General features: G+C 38.1%; 1 protein-coding gene and 1 long non-coding RNA gene across 3 annotated transcripts; one reads left to right on the forward strand and one right to left on the reverse strand.

Annotated features, from left to right (window-relative positions):
- Positions 1-485: 485 nt before the first annotated feature.
- Positions 486-15,302, forward strand: fam83b (family with sequence similarity 83 member B). The gene is made up of 5 exons (XM_056760020.1): positions 486-616; positions 3,392-3,874; positions 10,154-10,318; positions 11,535-11,659; positions 11,800-15,302. Exons 2-5 carry the CDS (start codon positions 3,416-3,418, stop codon positions 13,835-13,837), a joined length of 2,787 nt encoding a protein of 928 aa, XP_056615998.1. The 5' UTR covers positions 486-616; positions 3,392-3,415; the 3' UTR covers positions 13,838-15,302.
- Positions 15,303-16,931: 1,629 nt separating this feature from the next.
- On the reverse strand, positions 16,932-19,227 carry LOC130431170 (uncharacterized). 2 transcript variants are annotated; one of them, XR_008908153.1, is made up of 3 exons: positions 19,190-19,227; positions 18,090-18,535; positions 16,932-17,860 (listed from the first exon to the last, which is right to left on the reverse strand). It is a non-coding gene; the product is annotated as an uncharacterized LOC130431170 (long non-coding RNA). The 2 variants fall into 2 exon arrangements; XR_008908152.1 differs by having other exon boundaries at positions 18,090-19,217.
- Positions 19,228-20,054: the final 827 nt, after the last annotated feature.

Genomic DNA, 20,054 nt, shown 5'->3' on the forward strand with positions numbered 1-20,054 from the left:
ATAGCTGGTGTCTCTGGCCAACTTCTAGGTTTAAGCAGTTCATGCGGTACCTCTTCAGTACATACCTTCTTTTAATACTGTTTGTAAGCATCCCACCTCAGATTACACGTTCAATAATCAAAGAAATAAGAATAAAGAAAATCTTCATCAACACTACAATGCTTTTTAGCCTTCCTACATACTGTGAAGAACTTAAATTAGCAAAAAATGAATAAAAAAGAAAACATCATTTTAGGGAAAGACATTAAAATGCTGTGCGTTTCACAATAAAATAAAATTATAGCCTTTGTCAGAGACGAGAAGATAGAATTTGAAACTGTCAACTTTATCTTAGTGTACTGTGAACTCTGTCAAAGCATTATTACTAAAGAGTGGAAGAGGTGTGCCTATTGCATACTGTATGTCAGACAGGTTTATTGCCTCTGGCCAGTCAGATGCTCTTGTTATTTGCATGTGAAAACTTGAGTCCCACCCTCCATCAGGTTCTCAGCACTCCTCGTGTTTAAAGACATTCAAGTTTTTTCGGTGGACAACAAACTTTGGCTCTTGACATACCTCTGTACCAGGCAAAAAACACGGAATCATTAAGAAACACAGCATGACAAGTTCCTCTTAAGTAAGTTTTACAAATTGGCTCTTTTTTAGACTTAAATGTTTAAGAACTTATTTAAGAACAGTAGTTAAAGTAAACTGCAGATATTTGAACAGAACAATTCTTAGAAGAAATATGTCAGACTATTATTTCCGTTAAATTGATAAAAATGGATATATTTCAGTACAATGTTGAATTTGTAACATGACCGAAATGGGATTCTCACTGTATATATATTTGTTCTGTTTATGGATCATTTGGTTTTATCTTCAGTATGTGGTGATGTCTTAAAGCAGCTTAGATTCTTTTTTTAAAGTTCAATAGATTAAGGAAGAAGAGTTCTGTACTTCCAAAATCAGGTTTCTAAGAACTGTCCCACAAAAAAACTAAAATGCCTGTTTGCTAAACTTACTGAAATAATCTTCGAAGATAGGATATAAAGAGTGCATTTAAAGTAATTTGCATTAATTTCAGGACCTTTATGAAAAAGTGATCCAAATCTTTAAAACAAGCTGTTGCAAAAGATAAACAACCAAAATTCACTCCTCAACACTAAAGCTGTTAATAATAGTCCATAATACATAATAATAAAGTCCAGTTATAGCCTACTGCAAACGATTTCCATGTATTTCTCATAATTGCTCACACACATTTTATGCTACTTAAAAGTGTCTTGTTATGCAGCCACCATATGAATCAGTGTGTCAGAGAAGGAGAGGCATTGTGAGTGTTGAATGCTTCTGGCCTGGGGAGAGCTCAGCAGCTGTTGATCAAGTCACGTCAAGTTGAATGAATCAAGTGAGGAGAAAGACTTATGCCTGATAGGATCGATTTGAATATAGAATAAATATGGGTTTGTGAAAGAACAACCTTTAGTTAAAATAACCTTTTTATTATGCTCTCCCTGCCTTGTTCAGCGTAATAGATATTGATTTCTCTGCCATAGCTTTTTTTTCTCCGTTTTTTTTAAATACATTGAACACATGAATTTATAAAAAAAAAAAAAATACAGACTTTGGAGGCATTTGGGACACAGTTTGAGACATTATTGAGAGCTCTCCTAAAACGCAAAAGTGACACATTTAAAAAAACTGTTCTGAAAAGTCTAACAGTTAAGCAAACCTCCCACTTTCTAACCATCGAATCATTTGCTGTCTAGGTTGATCTTCATTAGACATACCTACACTGTTGCTTCCTGTATTTGTGCTGCCCTAAGAAAACCAAATTATATTTAGAGACTAAAAGATTGTATTAAGGGCTTGACCCTGCTCTGTTACAGAGCAAAAAGACACAGAAATATCAATGTTTTCCAACAGTCTATGTCCTGAAATGAATCTAATGACATAGCAGGATACTCATGATGAGCCCAGATTGTTTTATAGTACGTCATAAGACTTAATTGAAACAATGTGTCTACACCGGACGCGGCATGATGCGACAAAAGACAATTGAACCCATTAGAAGCCATGATAATTTTAAATTGTGTCCACACTGGATGTGAACCGGTCCGTGTTGTGTCGAGTCCAGTGTAGACACGGTGTTACAGTGTAGTGAAGCTACAAGCTACTTGTAAGATATTGATCTGTATATAAAATGGAGAAGAGCTCTCACATAAGGCCTACGGTACATTCTAAACAACCAGTATTGTACAGACACAGCCCCATATCACGGGCACCTACACATGCCATGTTATTAAATTAATCCAAACAAATATTCATACAATAATCTTGGTGTGTGTTCACAAGAAAATGAACACAGTCATAGTTTTAGCAGGATTAAAGGCTGCCAAAATTATGACTTAATTTTGAAGTAACAGCAAGCAGCACCAATAGCAAGATTTTGTGCACAACCAGGCACAGTGTGAGAGATATTACAGACTTTGATTTTTATTTGCACACTCATTATTTTAGGCAGAAATGACACAATCAGCTCCACCTACCAAATTAATGAAATGACTTTCAGCAAATCACTCTCCTTGCTCCTTGTAAACTTGTCGAACTTAGTTCTAATCTCTGCTTTCCGTGTATAATGCTGCGGTCAGACTATACTTTGAGCATGTGAAATTCGCTTGGACAGTGCTATGATAATGGGTGGAAGCAATTCCTCCAATTTATACATTTCTGTACCGAGAGGTCACGCTGTGACGTTTTGATCTTATGTTGGTATCATGCATTCACGTCAGGTCAGAGTTCACCATACTTGAACTTTGCTACGCAGCGAAATATCTGTGGACGGGCTTGTGTTTCCGGTCTGACGCATTCACGTGCATATGAACGGAAGTCTATGGACTGAAAAGTTAAGTGTGAACGTGAATTTACTCATGTGATCTAGTCAGGGATGAAGTGAACACATTAGTGATACAAACGTCAAATTTCACAGTGGGTTCAACACTCAGGTCTGCTGTTGGACCTAGTTTAACAGTTTTTAGCACTAATTGATCAAATTCATTGACATTAAATTGAAGTGCTTCTGTAGATCACTTGGTAGAATGTTGAGTTATCAAGGCAAAGGTCCTGGGGTCGAATCCTACAAACACACAATCAGATGTGAAATTACGATAAAATATCAGGTGAATGCCTAAGTGTAAAATTAAACCAAAACTAGAAAACACAAAATGTATTATAAGCATGCAAATAGATTTGCAAAAGCAATGTTGAAATGCTGTAAAGAAGTGTGCTAAGAAAAAGCCTTCAGCGTGAATGCTTATGTAAATTTACCTATATGAATTGCTTATAGTATCAAGGTGCATACTTGTTCTTGTTAAATGGTATCTTGTTGTTTTTTTTCCGTTTGTCACAGAAGCTGTAGAGACTTTTGAGGGAGATGGACAGCTTAATGGAATCTAATTTGTCCCTGCTCTCTTCTTCAAAAGAGGAATTTAAAGCAGAAGATTATGTACAGCCTCATTACAAAGAGGCATATCGGTTAGCCATAGACTGTCTTATCGATGGTGGAGAAGCTTCTTATCAAAACTTCATCAAGCAAGAAGGCATTTGGGGGTTTATTTCAGAGAAGGAAATCCAGCACATTACTGGGAATGTGGTACAGCTACCCTCCAGCAATCACACAGAGGAAGCGGACTGCCTGCCGGATGAGACGTCTTCTACGGGGACATACTGGCCGACTCACTCTGACACTGAGCCACCAAACCTAGATTTAGGCTGGCCGGAGGTTTTGCACACCAGGCTTAAGACCAAAATAGACCTGCTCTTTCACCCACCAAGACAAAACAGCCCCACCATCAAGGAAATGATCCGGAAACATATACAGGATGCCAGGCAGGTAATGTTGACAAAACAGCATGCTGTGAACAGTGTAAATAAGTGTCTGTTTGAAACCAGTCAATCTGCAGATCATGTGCTTTTCTGTTTTCTTTATCCTATAGCTAACTGGCAACTTTCACATTAGCATGAAGTAGACCTTGTACATGAACAGCCATGCGTTTAAAGTGTTTGTGGCTCTTTTCAGACAGGACTAGTTTTCATTATTTATGAAAGTAAACATATTTGAATTAAACAGCAATACTAAAACATTTTCTTCTAAATGGATTTTTGTATACATCACCAAGTGATGGTGTTGCACTGTCTGCTACTCTTTCATATTGGAATTAGACCTTTATAGAAAAATAGTTAATATTAGAGCTGGTGGTGAAAGTATTGACCTAAAAAAGAAAACAGTTATATAATTCAATAGCCTTCTGTGAAAGCCAGATTCAGCAAACATATAACTTGTAAATAGGTATGTTGTGATTTGAGTCTAAAGCAAAAAATGAAAATACCGACCTTTGTACTGTCTAGGGGACTTTTTTTGGAAGCTGTGACCGATATTAGGAGATGCAGAAATGGACCTGCATTTGTGTTTTGTGTTTTATGTGAAAATCAACTGGAAGAAACCATCCTAAATTTGATTTTACGATCATTTCTTAAAGTGGGTACGTGTTGTAGAACTTATGCACCGAAATCGTGTGTACGCCTCATATTCAGAGGTGAAATCTCAACGTCGCAAATTATATTCAAAATTGTGCACAGCTGAACAGTTTCAGATCTCCGCCTTTTAACAATGTCTAATTATTATGTCTGCTCAAACCCTGACGTGGCACTGAGCATTTTCCCACATCCCAGACTGTTAAAAATATGAACGTTTCCATGAATTTCTGTGCACTTACACTCCATCATCAAATCTGTGCTTACACGTTTTATAATCTAGGTCTCCAATTAAAGATTCTTAAATGTATTACCTTTCATTTATTAGACAGTGGCCATTCAAAACCTTTAAACTGAAGACAAATAATGTAATAAACAGAAAGAAGGCAAAGTAATACAAGATCTTGCTGTAATTATACAGTTGTGGGCTCAAACTAAACAAGGAGTAAATAGGAACTTACTAATGTACCCTTTAACAGAGATGGTTCCAGCAATAAATAAGACATGCTGTTTTCTTAAAAAGATTAAACTAATTGCCAAATGTCAAGTAAACATAATGAAAAGAGTGTGCCAATCAGAGAAGAAATTATTTTAGAAATGTTAAGCATGCCACACACTGTCCACTCCCACAAAACAAGGTGAATTTAGTCAAATGTATTTTATAATCAACTTACATTTACATGTATGCATGCATTTGGCAGACGGTGCTATCCAAAGTGGCTTACATTGCATTAACCTATACATTTATACTTAGGTATTTGCAATCCCCTGGGATCGAACCCACAACGTTGCGTTATTAACCCAAAGCTTTTACCACTGAGCTACAGGAAAGCATACTTGCCAATGAACTTACTTATTCTTTAATTATGAGTAGTTCATTCTCTTGTTGGCTTTTGTTCATTTAGCATATATTATATCTAAAGCAAATTGAAAGTAAGAGAGCATTTAACATTTTGTCAATAAGAAAACAGTAATGGAAAAAGCTATGTTTACATTTAGGACTACAGTGAAAGCTGTAGTCTGTCTTTTTAGACAGAGTGTTAAACTTTTGTCTTTTCCACCATGATGGTAGTTTTGAGACATTGTTAATCCTAACATTTGTCAGAATTGTACAAAAGAAAAGAAATGTATAAAAGCTGACAAAGTTATCAGTCACTTGTAAATAAAATGAATAAATTATAAATCTGAGTCACAGAAATAGTTATTTTTATGTAATATGCTGTCATATGTTCTTGGGTATTGGTATTTTCTCATTTGAGTCATAATGTAGATTTTGGTTATTTCCATATAACTAAAATAGTCAGAGATAATGGCTATGAGAACAAATATCCTTTAAATATACGGATATGAAGTAAGTCTTTGATCTACACCAACATCACCCATCACATAAGATTTGATTCTCTCTGGAGTTTCACCCAGCAAAACTTGATGTTCAAATGATTCCCTAAAGACATGTCTAAATAAATGACATTCACAAAGTAGGTGAGATTGTCATCCAGTTCTTTTGAGGCACTCCAAGACTCAAATAAAATGCACTTTTTCATTATGTTGTTTTGAATCTTGACATGATTGACAGCCATGTAAATTGTACCCTTATGTTGTGTTCAGACCGAACGCGAATTGCGCGAATAAATCGCGCTATTCGCGTGTACTTGGACGCTTGAACATTTTAGTTTACTCGCTTCATTCGCGCGTCAAATTCGCTTCATTCGCGCGTCAAACTCACTTCAATGCAGACGCGAATTCGCGTCATGGGAGAGGCTTCTGCCAGCCGGCTCCATTCCCTTATAGATAAATTGCTTAAATTGTTCAAAGATCGTTTTTGACAACTTGCCAGATTGTCCGACCTCCTCACTCACTTTCTTCCAAGCAAAATCCTTTTTATTTCAGTTTCGATAAAAGTAAGATGTATCGTACAGCTCCAGGTATCCACATAAAGCAACGGTGATTTTGTCCTCCATTGTTGTTGAGATTTCTGCGTCCCCTCGCAACATCATAATCACCTGACTGCTAGAGCAAGCTACTGATTGGTTAACGCGGCGCGAATTTTCGCCAAAGTTCAGATTTTTCAACTCGAGCGAATCACGCGAACGCTCAATTCGCGCGATTCTCGTCATCCGCGCAATTCGCGTCATTCGTGCAATTCGCTTCATTCGCGCCGCCTCATTCGCGCAATTCGCGTCATTCGCGCCGCCTCATTCGCGCGATTCGCGCCGCAAGTAGGTCTATCGCGTCTTTGCATTGATTTAACATGTAAATCACTCGCGCTTGACGCGCCATTCGCGTTTGGTCTGAACACACCATTACACTGAACCTAAAACCTAAACATTGGCTTCAGCTCTGTTTATTGTGTATCTTACAAATCTCAGAAAAACATGACCAGGTCACATTTTGCATAATCTTTTTCATGAAAAGTTTAAAATTTGTCTCAATCTTATAATGTTTAAGAATGTTTACGGTTTTCGAGGTTCAGGCTATTCTCAATGGTGAATAATACTATGACAAATGTGTTTTATTTAATATAGTTAAATAGAAAATCAAAAAACCCAAAGTAAATATGTATGTACAGATTCATCAAAAAGAGAATATCTTGCACAATATCATGAAGTTTTTCTTTGTTAATTTAATTCCAAAATTTCTTATATCTAGATTCTTTACGCACAAAGTAAAATATTAAAAGAGTTTTTTTTTTGGCTACGACTTAAAAATACAGTTTTTCAAAAAAATTGAATGCTTTTTCAAAGAATAACATTTTTTTTTCACAAAACGGAAATGTTCAAGAGCTCTAACGTATGTTAAATTATGCACTCAGTACTTTGTTGGGGCTCCTTTTGCATGAATTACTGCTTGATACTGCGGGCAGGTGCCAAGTCCTGCTGCGAAAGGAAATCAGAATCTCCAAAAAGACAAAATTCTAAAATCTCCTATTAGATGGTTGCGTTGACTCTGGACTACAATATGTACAGTGGACCAACAGCAGTACATGATAGACATGATAGATATATAATCTCATAATTTACTCTTAAAGCGCTAATGGGAGCAGACTCGCTGTGTGTTAAAGCACTGAACCTGAGCACTATGTCAGATGTGCATTGAAACATGTCAAGCGCTTTCACCAACCTTCGCAAATCACTCATAATCTCAGAGGAGACTACAAATTGATTTCCTTTAAATCATGGCTTGTGAAAACAGCCCTGCAGTCCCGATATCTTAAACTCGTGCTTGGGATGGTATTAGACATCACCCTTTCCCAGAGTCATCGGTCATGTACACATTACACAAGTCTCTCCCAAGCAACAGTGGCAGCCCCAACATACAGAACAAACACGAGGTAAACAATGAAAGTTGTGCAACCCGCACAGCTTAAATGCACACTCCCTTTCCAGTTGTTCATACAGGAGTGCCTGAAATATCTGGGTGTGTCCATGAGAAGCCTGTCCGACTGCAAGAAAAAAAAACATTTTGTCATGAACAGAAAAGCCCTGCTGCTGGGGTGTGGAACAAAACTTCTATAGATGGAAGGAGTCAGCGCTTGTTTTTCCATGCATTCCATTTTTCCCGTGGCTCAGTGGTTAGAGTATGACACTAGCAATGCCAAGGTCATGGGTTCGATCCCAGGGGATTGCACATTGTCAGAAACAATTGTTGTTTTAGTACAATGCAATGTCGCTTTGGCTAAAAGCGTCTGCGAAATGCAAAAATGTTCATGTTAATGTATCAAACATGTCAAACATATTAGCAAGGTAGGGTCTTAGCTACTGATATAAAAGTTGACATAAGTATAAGCTCTGGCCAGCCAAGATTCAACTCACCTGAAGGCACATTGGTTTGCATAAACAAAGTAATATGTTATAACACAATTGCATAAGTCAACCTGCAGTGCATTATGTGAAGACTCAATGTGTTTTTGCATAATATAACATAACCTGCTTTAAGAAATGTTAATGTGTTTGCAAGCTGTAAGTCTATGTTATCTGTGTACTGTATGTATGTTTGTGTGCATGCGTGTGTTTTAGTATCATGTCTGCTTTATTTGTTAACTGTGTAAGTTCATAACAGGATATTCAAGTGGCAAAAATATACCGATTAGTTGTGGAAAAAGGTTTTCAACCTGTTCATTATACACTCGACTAAAGGATTATTAGGAACACCTGTTCAATTTCTCATTAATGCAATTATGGTGGTGGTGTAATGGTGTGGGGGATGTTTTCTTGGCACACTTAAGGCCCCTTAGTGCCAATTGGGCATCGTTTAAATGCCACGGCCTTCCCTTAGCATTGTTTCTGACCATGTCCATCCCTTTATGGCCACCATGTACCCATCCTGTGATGGCTACTTCCAGCAGGATAATGCACCATGTCACAAAGCTCGAATCATTTCAAATTGGTTTCTTGAACATGACAATGAGTTCACTGTACTAAAATGGCCCCCACAGTCACCAGATCTCAACCCAATAGAGCATCTTTGGGATGTGGTGGAACAGGAACTTCGTGCATCCCACAAAACTCAATCAACTGCAAGATGCTATCCTATCAATATGGGCCAACATTTCTAAAGAATGCTTTCAGCACCTTGTTGAATCAATGCCACGTAGAATTAAGTCAGTTCTGAAGGCGAAAGGGGGTCAAACACAGTATTTGTATGGTGTTCCTAATAATCCTTTAGGTGAGTGTATTTCAACATCACAAAAAGCAGTAAATAAAAAAGTCTCAAATTACTGCTTTGAGTAGGAGATACTTTGAGGACTTACTTTATTTTAAATCCAACAGATTTTGGATGTAAAATCATATGCTTGATTGTCATGTTGACAGAGTAAAGCTCTTTTTATACTCGTGCGTAGGACCTACGCCGTAGCCTCTACGCCGTAGGCTACATGTCGGTATTAATTTATTCTTCTGCATCGTTGTCCATGTCAACATGCAATGACCATTAGGCGTCAGTGTCCACGAACGTGTTGCTCGTGTAACCAAGAGCCAAATAAGAAGCAGCACATGTAGCAGAGTAAACATGACGCCATTGCAGAGTTTTTTTACCTGAGGGAGGGGTTCAAACAGACCAAATACAGCGCTTGCAGTCCGCGTAGGGTCTGCGTTGAGTTGACACAATTTACAGTAATGTATACACATCATGCTTCAGAAAAAAGCACAAAGATATCATATTCTTAATGTCTTTTAGTGTTGCTGGGGTGTGGTAAAATATAACTTACATTAAGACTTAAAGTCATGAACTGAAAATCATGAGCCTGTCATGGCTTGAATTGTGGAATGCTGGTCTGCCAGAAAGTCAAAATGCTGGTATTAAATGCTCAACGTCTTTAAATAATACAGACAGAATACATACAGCTTATTCTTCTTGTCTGACTCTTGCCTGAACAGTGCCTGAAAAACAATTGACAGTTTAAAATGTTTTGATATCTGGACTTTGCCTTTTTCGTGAGAGTATGCAGCATGATGCTAGCTGACATTTAATAAACCAAACAACAGTGTGTTTACTTTTTTAGACTTCTACCTTGTTCAGTTGTTTGTAGTATCATGTAGTATCCTTGTATTATTGATTTAAGAAAATAGTTCGGTACTGTGCAAATTATCTTGATAATAGTTATAATAATAATACTTGGTTTTCATGTTACATGTTACAGGTCATTGCGATTGCAATGGATATTTTTACTGATGTGGACATTTTTAAAGAGGTGGTAGATGCATCGGTAAGGGCTGTTCCTGTCTACATTCTACTGGACCATATTCACTTCAAAAGTTTCCTCACTATGATTGAAAAACAAGATGTCCAAATACAACAACTCAGAGTAAGTGTACAGTACTTTTGCCACATAACAGCAAAGATCACAGTACACACACTACCACATTTGTGCACAGACATCTCTTTCTCTGTAGCCAGGACTGTTGACTACTTTAGACAGATGGTATATATAAGCCATAAAATAAAGCATTAACAGACTTGTCACTTCGACAGTGCGACAGTAATAAGACCTGACCCTCGCTTTAACACTGAAAGAATTACTATCGTAATGTTTCTATGTTTGCAAAGCAGCAATGAGGCATATTTAAGTAGGCATACTTTTTAAACAGGTTTAACATGTCAACTTTGTCTCTTAAATTGAACATGAAACAGTAAAGGTTTTGAGGGGATGATGTGTATTGGAAAATTATTCAAAATCATGTGGTGTTTTTTATTTTAGTCAGGACTACTTTGTTCAAAGTAATATAGTTATATTCTTGCTGGCAAACTCTCTGAATAAAATTTGCATAATGTTGTATGGACACTTGATAACTTCAAGTGATATACAAGATGGTACTGCATATCCTGAACTACAATGACACATTGAAAATTGATTTACAATATATTGCTGGTTGGATATTCCTGAAGAAAATAGATTAGCTGTTGAGAGGACTAAAAGGCAAAGGGCTGTCAGACAAGAGATGGAGCTGGGGATGGAGGAGGATGTTAATAGCATCCATGCAAAAGAGAGGCAGTTGGGACAAGAAATGAATAGAGGACTTAAAAGACGTAATTGAAGTGTGACATGTCAGAAGTTTATTGTTAGACATTGTGAGCACCGCCTGATTGCATGCTTCATGAATGTGACCTGCCTGAACAACATCCTTGATTTTTGGGAGACTTACAGAAAAATATCATTGAACCTATGTGACAGTATAGATCATACAGTTGTTCACTTTCCTCAAATACGACCTAATTGGAGCATTTACTAAATTACTGGCTGCAGGTCATGCCGTAGAAATGGCATCATGAGTTCCTGTATCTCAGTTGGCAGAGCACCATGTTAGCAGCACAACGACAAACGTACATATTTTGATTGGGAGCGATGGTCAAACGTCATATCATGGTCCTCTCAACACAACACCAATTTTTCTATTGGATCTAGAGGGTCATATTATAACTATAGGTCCTAATATGCTGCTTGCACACACTACCTATGTGAAGGACAGGTCCTTTCAGGACATTTCCTGAAAATGTATCTAAACATGTTTTTTTTATCGCAGAATATGAGGATCCGTACAGTGAAAGGCCAGGAATATTGCTGCAAATCTGGAGCAAAGTTCCATGGAGCGATGGAGCAAAAATTTATCATTGTCGACTGTCAAACAGTGTTTTTTGGATCATACAGGTAAGGACGCTTGCGTTTGTTAGCTTAAAAAAAAAGATGAGACTAAGAGATAATTGGTACATGTGAAAAAAAAAATATCCAAGATAAGGAGCATTTCAAAGCACAATACTGATGTTAATATCCACTTGTTCTTATTTCAGCTTCATGTGGTCCTATGAGAAGATTAACCTCAGCATGGTGCAGGTTATTACAGGCCAACTAGTAGAGACTTATGATGAGGAATTCCGAACATTATACGCTCGATCGACAATCCCAGCTCCATTTCAGAACAGCTTCAATGGAAACCAGTGTGACGTAAGGCCTAATGGTAAAATGGACGGATACCTCACGCATTCCAGCAACCCCTTCGAACGCAAAGACCACTTAAGACACACGCTCGATGCAGTTTACCGGCAAACTTGTGAAAGATCAGGATTTTTGCCATCACAAGATTTTGAAGAAAGGCAGCTTGTTGCACCACAGACACGCCTCCTTCAAGAAGCATCTGAATATTACAAAAGGCACAGCTATGCCGGCGAGCGCCAGGAGCCTGCATATATTCCGCATTTGTCTAAGCATGGCGCTAGTAATTGGAACGTGGCAGCGGCAAGCAACCGCTACTGTGGTTTCTCTAACAACAAGGACCACCAGTACGAAAGTTATGTCATCAACCCAATGCACAGAACCTCAAACATGCGCCAGTCCTACCACGGGCAAGATAAACAAATTCTCAACATGAGGCAAAAGATGCCCAGCTTAGCTAGTACATCAAAGTCCTTCCTCCGGACATGGAGGATAGAGTCCTACCTCAACAACCAAAATGATGCATCTTACGGAGATAACTACGAATATCTGGACAAACACGAAATGGAGCTATATAAAATACCAGCTTCCCAACACTCTCGCATGAGGTCATCAGTTGTTTTCAAATCCACCATACCAGAGCAACCAGAGATGAACAGCTTCTCTAATAACTCATCGTCCTCCAATCACGAAAAAATTCAGTCAGGTACTCCGATTTATTCCTCAAACCAGTGGAATCATGCTGGGGCAGCACAATGCGACGACATGCTCAAGAAGCGCAGTATACAGATTTCAGAAAATTCAGGGACCAGCACAGGCTACAGCTCAGGAAGAGATGCAATGTATGCAAGTCTGAACAGAGCAAATTGCAGATTTGTGAACAAGGAACATGACATCCAGCAAGTGGATTTATACAAGAGACACAGTGTGGCCGATCCCAGGTGCAATACATATAATAGTGACAGGAATGATCCCTCTAGTTACATGTATGCCTCTTTGCCTAGAGCACAAAGAGACAAGGTTTTAGTAAATGAGCAGCCTACAAGTGGACGGTACTCTCAAAACCTGAAAGAGGATCGAAGATCTGTCTCACATTATGATTTTAAAAAGGCAGATGAGACTACTACCTCAGGAAACGTAAGGCAACAGCCTCCCTCGAGAACTGTGTCAGCAACACTTCTAGAAAGAGAGGACGGTCCACCTTCAAAAACAAATAGCATATCATCACCACACTTCTTCAAAAGGAGCACAAAGAAAATAAAATCTCTTCTAAATATCCCACAGAAGGGGGACGGCTTGCCGAAAAGAAAGAACCCTGCAAGTCTCAATACAGGAAGCAGCACTGATACAATTCTCGCAGATGACGATTTAACACGAGATCAGAAACACCAAAGTAGCACTACCAGTTCTGTCAAATCCTTTGGAAGCATCAGACTGAGACGCGCAAATGGGAAGATTCCCAGTGCTGATAATCCCACCATGGGAGGAACATCCGAACCTCGGTTTAGCACCGAAGAGCTTTATCACCCGCCTACTAAAAGTGTTGCAGAGACTTCCAAAACGCAGGAGCAAACCTTGTATGTTGCTCCGAATGACACGTCAAACTCAACACTGACCAGATCGGATCTGTTGCCAAAGAAACAAGTATCAACCAACAGACCGTATAGCCGATTTGAGCCACTTTGCTTATTTGAAGCAAAGCATTCCTCGGATGGTCATTCAGCCTATGTGTCTTCAAACAGCAATTCAAGCACAAAATTGAGGAATTCTGTATTTTTAAGAGGAGAAACAATTAATAACCATAACAGTTATGCAAACCAACAGACACATGGACATGACAACAGACTTGGCCGGTTCATGCAAAGGGTTGGCAATTTGATACACAAGAAATACTGACAAGCCAATTTATAGAAGTTTAATGTTGAAGTGTTTCATTCTGTCCACTTGCGTGCCCAAATGGAATCGCAGAATGACTGTATTTTAACCAATCTCGCTTGTTGGTTTGACAAACATATACTGTAACCACACTTACATATGCAGTTCATGTAGTGCATGTAAACATAGTCAATGTTGCTGTGCTGGGTGAAATGCGCAAACAAAAAGAGAAACAGCTTTAATGGATCTGAACCAAGAGATGGCTTACTTATACTGTAGTTGTCTTTGCACATTCAGCTGGGATGGAATTAAGTATTTTAACATCATTGAGATTACACACTTAAACTTTAAAAATGTAAAACAAACGATTTTTACTTGAATAAATTACTGCTAACCCAGTGTTGAAGGTTGGCACTATTGGCACTATAACTTGTTGTGAATGCTGCAAGCACCTGTCTGTGGTCAGACTCTAAATAATTATTTTATTCTACTGGTGTACTAAAAGAGATGATTATGTCTTAAGTGGGGCTGCAGGAAGATACAATAATAATAATTTCATAATTTCTTTCATGTGAGTAATTGATTCTTTGAAACATTAACTGTAGGAGAAACCTCTTATTTGGGTCTGATTGCAAGCGGTAGAAAACCATTTTACGATGATAAATTGCACTTCAGTCTGGACAATAGCTTTTTCCAAAATAACCCTGATTGTAATGTTGACAGTGAAATCCTGAATGGTCTTCCTGCAAAGGCTATCAAACCACTTCAGCAGGTTCAGAATGCAGCAGCACGCCTCGTCTTCCAACAGCCCAAAAGGGCTCACGTGACTCCCCTTTTCATCTCTCTTCACTGGCTACCGGTTGTAGCTTGATCAGATTCAAGTCACTAATGCTTGCCTACAGGACTATCACTGGATCTGCACTGGCTTACTTCCACACTCTCCTGCACTCCTGCACCCCATCAAGATCCCTGCATTCAGCAAACCAGTGGCGTCTTGTATTGCCTTCCCATAAGGGCAGTAAATCGCTCTCCCGCTCGTTCTCATTCAACTCCTTCCTGGTGGAACATTCTTCCTAACTCTGTCCGTTCAACCACATCTCTCACAACATTTAAGAAACTACTTAAAACCCATCTCTTCTGTGAATACTTGACAGACAAATGAAAAAAAACACTAACCCTTTATCTCATCAGGTAGTGGTCTAGCTTTTGTTGAAACCAGTAACTTTGTATTGGCACTTAATGTATTATGGCTCCTGTATGACATATAGCTTATTGCTCCTAAACTCTTTGTAAGTAGCTTTGGATAAAAGCATATGGTAAATGTCTAAATGTAAATGTAAATGAAATGCTGGATAAGAAGATATATTTGCTAATGGGTAAATGCATGCTTAGCTTGATAAACCATGGCAGAAAACACTGCAATGGCTTTTGCACTATGTTTTGCTTAAGATAATATATGCGTTAAATAAAAAAAATATGTTATTAACTCTTCTTTCACAGAGTGCACAGGTGATGAACAATATAAAACGTGTTATAGTAAGCGCTATTTCATGATATTAGAAAAATAGAGAGCCTAACCAGAGCACGGTGGGTTATAATGAACATAAAAAGAAGTACATTTGCATTATACCTATATAGTGGTATAGTGGGTTAATGATGGTGGTCTAGTGGGTTAAACCACTGAACTGGTAAATCAAAAGGTTGCTGGTTCGATCCCAGCAGCCACCACCAGTGTGTCCTTGAGCAAGACACTTTACTCCATGTTGCTCCAGGGGGATTGTCCCTGTAATAAGTCCACTGTAAGTCGCTTTGGATAAAAGCGTCTGCCAAATGACTAAATGTAAATGTAAATATAAAGTCTACCTTTAAGCTGGGCTCTAGACTACGGCCAAAATGCTCACAAATGCAATCGTTTTTTATAACATGTGAGGTAAAGTTTGGTGCGGGTGCGTAAAACAAATTCTTTGCTCAAAAATTATTTTAACGTTAAATGTGATTTATGAGTAGTGAATGAAGCGCTTATGATTAGCACTGGAACGAGCGAGCAGAGAGCTCGTTCACTCCGTCTCTAAAAAGTGCGTTTGACTTAATTCGGTGTTGTGCTCAAAAAGGGATGCACCGAATGTTCGGCAGAAAATAGTAAAAAGATACTTGACTTGTGATACGATCAAGCAGCAACCAGCAAAGACTGAGATAGAGAGAAACGCGAATGCGCTTAATTAATGCCGCAAACATTTCAGCAGTGTGTGTGTGTGTGTGTTTGTGTCTACTTGTACATCTATCTTTATGAGGACCAATTTGAGTTTTAGACCAACACAGTGAGGACTAAGAGAGTAAAATAAGGACATTTTGGGCGGTCCTCACTTTCTGAGACCCCTTTAAAGGGCTTTTTGATCATCAAGACCTGGTTTTAGGGTTTAGGTTACAGTAAGGTTTAGGGTGAGGGTTAGGGTCAGGTACACAGTTCTGATGGTTTGGGTTAGGGGCTAGAGATTGCATTGCGTCAATGTATGCCCTCATAAAGATAGCTGTGCAAACATGTGTGTGTGTGTGTGTGTGTGCGTGCGTGCGTGTGTGGAGCATTGTAAACTGTCAGAGAAAGACACAGCACGGGACTTGGCGCGCGGGAGAATATTTACGAATGAAAGCTTCTTTACCGGTCGGTAACTTTCTGACAGTCTGACCGTAGCCTTTGACATCTTACAGTGATCGAGTGCAGTCAGCTTATTATACTTAACAACTTGTCAAAGAATGTTCTGTGGATCCCCGCCACGAGTGCAATTTCTGAGAAAAAAAGCCAAATTCTGTTGGGCGGAGTTTGGAGTAGACGTGAACTGATTTAGTTAGTCAGCGTTAGAATAGCTTGCAATGCACTGTAAGCCCGGATAAGTTGAGTTTACTCAAAAAAATGAAGGAAACCTGTTGCCCTAAAAAATTTGAGTAATGATTACTTAAAAACTTGAGTGAAGTCTACTTAAAATAGTCATTAGAACAGCTTATATGTTTAAGACAAATCTACTCAATGTTTTAATTTCTTCTAATTTCTCTGTTCAATTGTTCCACTTATCTTTTTAATTGCATTAAATTATATACAAAAGCAATCAAACAACAAAAATATGTTTCTTTTTCTTTTATTGAAAATTGCCCTCAAGTTTTAAACGTGTAACCTTGAGCCTTAATAAAATGCTTAAAATGTGTGTAAAATGTGTAGACTATTCCCTTAATAACACGAAAGCTTGGTCTAACATTTTCACTTAAGCACATGACATACAATATTTTCTATAGAAATATAACATATGTATAGCATGTTTTCTTGCCATTGTGTGGCTTAGTTATGTTATTACCATCAGGCAACTACACTGTTATGTTCTCAGCTTATGAGAAAGAACAATAGATCTATTGATCACAATAGAAATGAAAATTTGGATAACTAAACTTGGTAAGAACAATACCAGCATTAACATTAAACAGCATTGTTTACATTAAACAAAGAAAGTGAAAATTTTCCCTGAATAAAATCTAGTGTGCCGTGCAGTATTTAAATCGCTAGGTTTTGGGTCCTGCTTTTAGTCTCCACAAAAAAAATGCATGGCACCAAATATTTACTAGTAAAAAAAGATTTTATCTATTGAACAAAATCGGACCATGGCCTTTTTGCCAAAAGTACAGTAAGAAATAAGAGGGAAAAAATGCATAAAAAAAAGAATATAAATGTCATTCAGATGGTTTGTGGAGAAAAACCTTTTAACCGGTAAGCTGATTTTTCAGGGATTGAATTTTGGGTGCAAGCTCAACCTTGCCAAGGTTAAGAAATACCTGCTGGATGAAACAAAAAGTGTTTTTCATAGTCTTTGGATAGTCCAAGTGTAGGGCATAAATGAGTCCAAATAGAAGACCGAAGGCCTGAGGCAAGTTGTCCGGTTCCATCACTGAATTCCCTTCCAAGATGATACACACTCTGGAAGGGTTTAGCTGTGGACTTTCTGCATCAACGCAGAGGATTCCTACTGGAATTTGGTGGTACGAGTCCTCATCATTGATGTCCTAAAAAGATAGAAACAGATTCACAAGGTCATCCCAGTTAAATAATTTTCAGTACCAAGTCATGCATTAAAAAAAGGACAAATGTTCTCCTTAGCTGCCAAGCCATGTTTATGGCAGTTTTGCAACCAGTACTTGTAATGTATAAATACAATTTTGGTGTCACTGTCCTTCAAACTCAAACTACATATGCATTATTAAAGTAATGTACCTGCAACATTTAAAAACTTACAGAGCAGGTCTTAAAGAAAGCAGAAGGGTCATCCCCTAAAATGACTGGCAGTCCACGAAGGCAAAGGGACCGAACATCTGTTGGATCAGTAGTCTGGAAGATATGGCAGATCTTTTACACAACAGTTTGGCTATGATACAGACCAAAATATTAAATTAAGAGATTTAAGCATGGAGAAGAGAAAATTAAAAAAAGAAGTAAGGAGAAGGAGTGCACAGACAAGTTACCAATACAAAGAAGAAATGAGAAGAAACGGGTGAAATGACAACAGGAAAGAGAAGTGGTAGATTGATGTAGACAAATAAACCGTCTGCCAAAAGCTGACTGGCAAGGCCTTTCTTCTTCCTGAAGATGTCCATTAGACTTGGACAGAAACGGTCAAGAGCATCAAAGAAGCTCTCTCTGAGATTTTTCCCAACAACTCTGTACAACCACAGCACACGTGTCTAATTCGAAGGGGTTAAACAGGACAGTGTCAGTCGCAAGCCAGTGACATACGTTTACCCACGAACTTACATCTGAAAAGACATAGATCTGTTTAAAGTATGTTTGCTACGCTCGCAAACAACCTCTCGATGAAACAGCTAGAAAATAGACGCACTAAAAAGCGTCGTCTCACGGGAGTTCAGACTTTCCGTGTCGAACTCGCAGGGTTAAACGAGACCGTAAAAATATTTGCATGTGAAAATATCACAACTTGTCTGACGCCTGTTTTCAGTGCTTTGAAAACGGCTCTTATCAAAATCAGAGAACAATAAACGTAGCACAAAATAAAGGCAACGGAAACGCCAAACATATCACGTTAAACACGTGTGATCGTGTCCACCCCACCGCACGAGAGGCAACGTTAATCTTGCAAGATGACAAGCGAATAACTCTTAATTTGTTAAAATAATGTGTTTTTATTTCTCAAAATCACCACTTTGATAAGATTTAAGAGGTAAATACAGATGAACAGACTATGCCTGTCATTTCATGTGTTCAAGCGGGACCGGTGCACGAGTAACGTGCTAAAAACGAGACATACTCAATATATGATGTTTTTAAACACGCATAACAACCTCTTGGTAGAAATATATATGAAAAAATGTATTTCTTACCAACAACTCGCATTTACTGCGACCACAAGAAAATGGCGCCGTCGAAACCTTTGCAACTGCTATCAGCGAGGGGCTGGGGTAGGGGGCGTCGTTAGTCGAAAACTTTTATTATTGAACCCATTACACTTAAAGTTTTCAACACATTCGACACTGTCTGCAGAGGTAGTAGAATATACTTACATTTTTACAGTACTACACTAAATCTTAAATAATTTAAGTGTGTTGCAATTAAACTGTTTAACTAGAAGTTATATCAGGGCTTACAGTGTGGATGTTTTTTTTTTATTTTGCAATGTATCCTACAGTATAATAATCCAACAGTTTTCGTTTATTCATATTTTTATCTTATATGTTGAATGACACACAGTTTTGTTGTAGGGGTACATTACATTACAGAGTAATTTACATTACATTATTTTAGCAATCAGTTAAAGGCATATTATAGGCTATTCATAAAGTGAGAGGGCTCCTTTCTTTACTGACTTTGTTTTAATTAATTTTATTTCAAGTTATATTGCATTTTATTGAAAAGCAAGACAAATTATAAAAAGCACATTTTGCAATAGTTTATGCAATAGTGAAAAAAATGGCCGAATAAATAGAAGAAATGCAAAAAAAAAACATGTTCGGTGTCGGCCAAGTGCTTCATTTTCTATTCAGATTCGGCCAAGAATTTTCATTTCTTCCCTGACAATTGTTCCGCACACGTAGCTGACATAGAGGAAACATTCTATTCAGTGAAGTGTTTTCCTTGTTCACTTCTCACAGCGTGTCAATGTCCGCTGATCTCCAATTCGCGATGTAAAGACTCATTTGAACCGATTCATTTTGTGAAACAACTCACATATCAAACACTGAACTCACA

This window comes from Triplophysa dalaica, chromosome 11 (assembly GCF_015846415.1).
Source record: "Triplophysa dalaica isolate WHDGS20190420 chromosome 11, ASM1584641v1, whole genome shotgun sequence".
Taxonomy (NCBI): Eukaryota; Metazoa; Chordata; class Actinopteri; order Cypriniformes; family Nemacheilidae; genus Triplophysa; species Triplophysa dalaica.